The 6111-nt window shown below is 52.3% G+C and overlaps 1 protein-coding gene across 2 annotated transcripts in view; it reads left to right on the forward strand.

Annotated features, from left to right (window-relative positions):
• The first annotated feature begins 3245 nt into the window (after positions 1-3245).
• Positions 3246-6111, forward strand: part of LOC119323325 (serine/arginine repetitive matrix protein 2-like) — an 8206-nt gene continuing 5340 nt past the window's right edge. The window contains exons 1-2 of one of the 2 annotated variants that reach the window (XM_037596956.1): positions 3246-3636; positions 3726-6109. In XM_037596956.1, the coding sequence (XP_037452853.1) occupies positions 3828-6109 (2282 nt within the window). In that variant the 5' untranslated portion in view covers positions 3246-3636; positions 3726-3827. The remainder of the gene's footprint in view (positions 3637-3725; positions 6110-6111) is intronic. The other variant, XM_037596955.1, reaches the window with a different exon arrangement.

The raw sequence follows: 6111 nt of genomic DNA on the forward strand, positions 1-6111 counted from the left end.
AAAACATGCTTATGTTAAACCTTTCTAAGTTATGAATATTCAACCCTCCTTTCTTTTTTCGCCTACCTAGCTAGGACGGGGCATCTCGCCATGTGATATTTTCTCTTAGTTTCACTCTCTTTGCAAAAAGAATTTCCTGATAGATTTTTCTATCATCCCAATATTGGCTTTAGGAAATCTATACATAGAGAAATGATATGCAGGAATGTTAGTCACACAAACTTTGGTTCTTATCACCCTACCACCCAGGGATAGATTTCCAGCCTCCCACCCCTCTAATTTTTATACATCTTCTCTTCAGCAGGCACCCAGTCCACTACATGTAATCTGCTACTCCAGATAGGTGTCCAAAATATCTGATAGGCTAGGATCCCAATTGTCAATTAAAGAGATCGACATACATCTGCCCTCTCTCATCATCATGTAAAACCATTAGACCTCACCTTTTTGAAAGTTAATTTTCAAACCACAATGTCCATTGAGATATTGGACGACACCGTTTAGTGCATGTAGAAAGGGTTATTGGGGTGGCTAATTGTCTTGGCAAATGAGTTTTTTGGGAAAAAAAATTGCGGGAAAACTTCCGAAGTTTTTTGGGATAAAATTGATAACTAAAGAAGTAAGTTTGTAGAATACCTAAGGATTAGGGTTTAGGGCCTTGGGAGACATGATTGACTTAGCAAAGACAAAATCCGAAATAAAATCTCCGGGTAGATCTTTCTTTTAGGAATACTATATAAATCAGATACAACAATTGACTATACTTTGTACTCTCTTCATCATTCTTAAGTGATTGAAGTTCTGTACTAAGTCAAATTTGCTTATGTTTGACCAAGTTTCTACAAAAATACATTAACACCTGGAACACCAAAATAGTCTCATGAGATCTATTATTACAAAATAATTTTTTCATACTATGTGAATTTGGTATTTCAACATGTCTTCTCATAAAATCTTAAACCTCAATTATTTTGGAACGGAGAGAGTACGTACATGCCCTTGCGGGTAATACAACCATGCTAGTGTAGCACTGTAGTAGTATACCATAATTTTTGACGTGGAAAACAAGTGTAGTTTTTTAAAAGGGAAAAGAAATGAGATTATCGCGGAAAACAAGTGAAGTCCCAAAAAAAAAATAGCAACGACAAAAAGGCAAGTTCGGGTCGTTGATCGAGAAGTGCTTGTCACTAGGACTGCCGCTTTGCTTTTCTCCCCCTAGCAACGCAACGGTACAGTCTCATCAGTCATCAGTATAGGCGAGCTGCTGGTGGTGGTGGTAGGCCACTCACTGTGGAGCGCCGTGCCGTGCCGCGGCAGTTTTTAATCACTGCTTACGCACTCGCTTAATCCCCGCAATCAAACACGGCACGCAGCAAAAGGAGGAGGAGAAATGATGCTCCCCATGAAGTGAAGTGGCTAAGCTTAGCTTAGCAAAGCTAAGTGATCGATCGTTCTGTTGGAGTTGTGTCGAATATAGTGTACAAGGTAGGTTACAGTTGGACTTGTAGTTATATCGTGTTTACATAGGATGTGGAGTCGTGTCATAGTAGGACACTTGTAGGCCTCTCTTATATAGCGGGGGTAGACACACGATGTAACCTATGCCAACATAATAGCACAAGCGCGCAAGGGGGAGCCGGCGGCATGTGCCGGCGCCCGGGTGGCCGGTGTGCGGTATTGTGACGGTGTCACGGGGAGGAGCGTCTGTAGTCAGGCCCCGGGGGATGTAGCCATATCGGTGAACCTCGTTAACAAATCTTGGTGTCGGGCTCGTGTGATTGCTTGGTTCTCGGATTATCGACGGTATGCCTGGGATTTATTATAACACGATCGGCCCATTGGAGGAGAAGCATTCGTTCGTGGATCAGGCAAAAAATATATAAAAAAGTTGGAAAAGAGGAAAGGTGGAAAGCGGAACTGTGCTAGTACTGAGATTTACTTTTAACCTTTTTATTTAATAACTCATGGGATTGATTATGATCAAGTTCCCCATTTATTAGCGTACCAGAAACAGCTTGAGCTCAATAACAATAATGTTTTTCTAAAATCTAAAATAAAAATAATTCCCATTTGTTTTATTTTTTTCATTCATCCAGGTCAGACGCGTCGCGTAAGAAGAGTTTGGTCCATCACAGCCAGGCAGGCGCCGAGCAACGTTGCTTTCATCGGGTGAACCGCGCGAGCGAGACCGAGACCCGTCCCCGTTTTCCTCCTCCCCTGCCTCTCTTGCCTTCCCCGCACGCACGGCAAGGGCACGCCCGCCCTACGCGATCGCGGCCTCGATTCGGAACCCCTTCCCCGGCCGCGACGATCTCTTCCCCGGCGAGGCGGCGCCGATTCTCCGGCCGCGACGACGAGGTCAGCATCGGGCCCGCTTCCCCTTTCGTTCCCTTTGATCCTGTCCTCCCGTCGATTTTGGGTTCGGGGTGCGCCGTGTTTTTTTTGGAGGAGGGAAGGGAACGATGGAGGGAGTCGCGGGCGCGGGGGCATTGTTCCGGGAGAGAGAGAGGCGAAGCCGCGGCGGCCGTGTCCCGACCGGCCGCCTGTCGTGTCGGGGCCGGCCGGCCGGCTGGGTCGGGGCTCGCGAAAGCGGCCGAGATGTCGCATGAGTTCATGTCTCCTCCTCCTCCTCCCCGGCATCAGGAAAATAAATAAACAACGGAACTCGCCGCCGGCGCCGATCGATCGCCTCCTCGAGCCTCCAATCAGATTGGAGGATTGGAGGACCATCCTCGTAGAGTATATTTTATTTTACTTATCAGCCTCCGGCGCGTCCGTTTCCTCCCTCGCAGCGCTTGACCCGCTCGGCTTCCTCCCCTGACTGCGACGAGGAGGGAGCGGGGAGCAGAGCGGAGGAGGCCCCTGGCCCCGCCATCTGCCGCACGCGCGCGAGCTAGCCGTTGCCATCGCCTCGCTCTGGCTCCAGCCCAACGGCAACATTCCATTTCTCTTTTTCACACCTTTTTTTACCACCAATTCTTAATGCTGTTTACCACCCGCCAGAGAGAAAGAGAGAGCAAGCGATATGGCCCACACTCCCACTTGCATTGATCCTCCTTAAATTAATTTCAGAGTACACTTAGTTTAATTACCCCTACGCCGCAGCGCAGATTAATGTGGGCTTGGGTGTAGTCGCAGTACGTACTAATCATCGCATTCAGTTGCAGTTAGTCGCGTCGCCCGTCGTCCTTGACCCCAGCCAAGCCAACCAAGGAAGTGGTGGCCTCCCCTCCCGCCCCCATTTACAACCAACCCCCTCCCCCTCTCTCTCCGCTCTCTCTGTTTCTCTCTCTCTCTGCGGGGGCCGTGGCTCCGCCATTACTCGGCTTGCGGGAGCTGGGCAGCGCGGCCGTGGAGTTCCCGTGAGCTCCTTCCCTCCCTCCCTCCCTCCATCAGGTCAGGCGGAGAGCACCCCCTGAGTCACTAGTCCCCTTCCTTCGCCACCACCAACACCAACCCGCTCCCCTCCCTCCCCCGAAAGAGACGCCCGATTCCTACGACGCGTACGTAAATTATTACTCCTCCTCCCAAAGGTGGGAGGGGAATTCCATTCCTCCCCTCCGGAAAACAACCTCCCGTCCCCTTTTCTTTTCTTCCTCCACCCGCCGAATCGCGCTCCGCTCCGTCGCCGATCTGGTCCGAATTCCCGTCCGATTCCGCGGGATTGATTTCTTGGTTGGTTGCTGGTCCTTGTCTGAACCGCATTGGCTTGTTTTCTTGTGCAGGCGCTGCCGGGCGGATTGCTGCTGGCTCCGTGGCGGCGCTGTCAATGCGGGTGGCTCTGACGAACCCCGACCCCGACCCCGGCCGGTGGTTGCGCTGCGCGGATGGGGGACGCCTGCGGCCCGCGGAAATCTGACGCCAACGCCCACGACGACCTGCCTCCGGCGGTGACCCGCAGGCCATCGACCCCGCGGCGGCACCCCTCGCCGAATGCCGGTGCACCAGCCACCCCGAGGCGGCACCCCTCGCCAAATGCTGCCCCCGCGGCTCCATCCACCCCGAGGCGGCACCCCTCGCCGAATGCCGCTACGGGGGTGGCTGGGTCGCACGGGAAGAGGTCCCAGTCCACCGACCGGCGGTCCGGGAGCCCGGCGAGGCCGGCCTCCGGCGGCGGTTCCAGGGCGGCCGCGCCGTCCAGGATCTCCGCCCAGACGTCGCCGCCCTCCAGCCCCTCCTCCTCCTCCTCCAGCTCCTCCACGCCCGTGCGCGACGCCGTCTCCGACACGCAGAGCGCCCCGAGGAGGCTGTCCAGCGGAGGCGGCAGGGCCCCCGACGGGCTGTGGCCGTCAATGCGGAGCCTCTCCTCCTCGCTCCAGCTCGAGCCCAGGGACCGGAGGGCCGCGGATCAGGCCAGGGCGAGGGACGCGTCGGCGGCGGCCGACAGGAAGAGGAGCCCGATGAGGGGGCGGAGCGGCGGCGGCGAGCCGCCGGAGAACCCGCACGCCAGGGTGATTGACCACCACCGCTGGCCGGCCATGATGGGGGGCAGGGTGTCCGGCAGCGCCATGTCCAGGAGCGTGGATCTCACTGACAAGATGCACAGGCCACGCGGCGGGGCTTCGCCCAAGAGGACGGCGTCGATTTCATCCGCCGCAAGCGCCCTGTCAAGAAGCATTGATCTCGCCGACAAAATCGACCGATTGGTCTCCTCATCCAGAGGGGAGGAGTCACCTAGAAGATCCTCTGCTTCAAATGGCACAGCTGATACATCAAAAAGGAGCATCACTGATGGTAAAGATGCCAGACCTGCAGCCATGGCAGTTCCATCAAGAGGGATGATTTCTCCTGTGAGAACAGCAAGGGCCCTGTCCAAGAGCATGGATCTTACTGAAAGAGATTACAGTATGCTCTCCTCCGCAGTGTCAAGTCTCTCAGTATCAAGTGTGTCTAATGCCACATCGCAAACCGCAAAATCTTCTGAGAAGCCGAATGGACGTGCTTCTTCCCCAGCCTTGTCACGGGGACATTCACCTAGAACATCAGCAACATCTGGCGGCAGCATTGCCGGTATATTGAAAAACACTGATGCCCCTGAAAAAGATAAGAGACCAGCTTCATCTAGAGGGACTTCGCCAAGAAGGCCACTTGCTTCTGATGGTGTTAATGCTATTGTTAAAAATATGGATCTTTCTGAGAAGGATAGCAGGACAGTCATCTCCTCGGTTCCATCTCGAGCGGTATCTTCCCCAAGGAGAAGACAGGCTTCTGATGCTATTGATGCTATGCCAAGAAGCTCAGATTTTCCTGAAAAAGATAACAGACCATCCACATCATCTTCATTGCGTGGGGTTTCTCCACGAAGAAGGCTTGGCTCTGATGGTTTCAGTGGTATATCAAAAGGGGTGGATTGTGCTGATAAAGCTAGCACACCATCCACCTCATCAGCTGCATCGCGAGGTGTTGCACCAAGAACTCAAGTGATATCTGATTGTGTTGGTACTACATCAAAGGGCAAGGATTCTGCTGATAAAGATAATAGACCATCAACCTCATATGCTACATCACGAGGTATGTCACCACGAAGAAGGCTTGCATCTGATGGTATTAGCTCCATTTCAAGTAGCATCAACTTCGCTGAAAAGGATGGAAGAATTGTGGCCTCTTCAGTTGCACATCGTGGGATCTCAACTATAAGGCGTCTTGCGTCTGATGGTGTTGATATTATACCAAAGAGTATGGATAGTCCTGAGAAAGATGTCAGACCCTCCACTTCAGACGGTTCAAGAGGTCTTTCGCCAAGAAGAAGACTTGTGTCTGATGGTGTCAATGTTATACCCAAGCGCATGGATCTTTCTGAAAAAGATACCAGACCTGCCACCTTGTCAACTGCATCACGGGGAGTTTCACCAAGAAGAAGACTCGCCTCTGATAATGTAGAAGCAATGTCAAAGAGCTCAGATTCTGTTGAAAAAGAAACAAGATCATCCGCTTCGTCGGTGGCATCACGGGGCGTTTCACCAAGAAGAAGACTTGCCTCTGATAATGTAGAAGCAACATCAAAGAGCTCAGATTCTGTTGAAAAAGAAACAAGACCATCCACTTCATCAATGGCATCACGAGGGGTTTCACCAAGAAGAAGACTCGCCTCTGATAATGTAGAAGCAACAT

The sequence above is a fragment of the Triticum dicoccoides genome, chromosome 6B (genome assembly GCF_002162155.2).
Source record: "Triticum dicoccoides isolate Atlit2015 ecotype Zavitan chromosome 6B, WEW_v2.0, whole genome shotgun sequence".
Taxonomy (NCBI): domain Eukaryota; kingdom Viridiplantae; phylum Streptophyta; class Magnoliopsida; order Poales; family Poaceae; genus Triticum; species Triticum dicoccoides.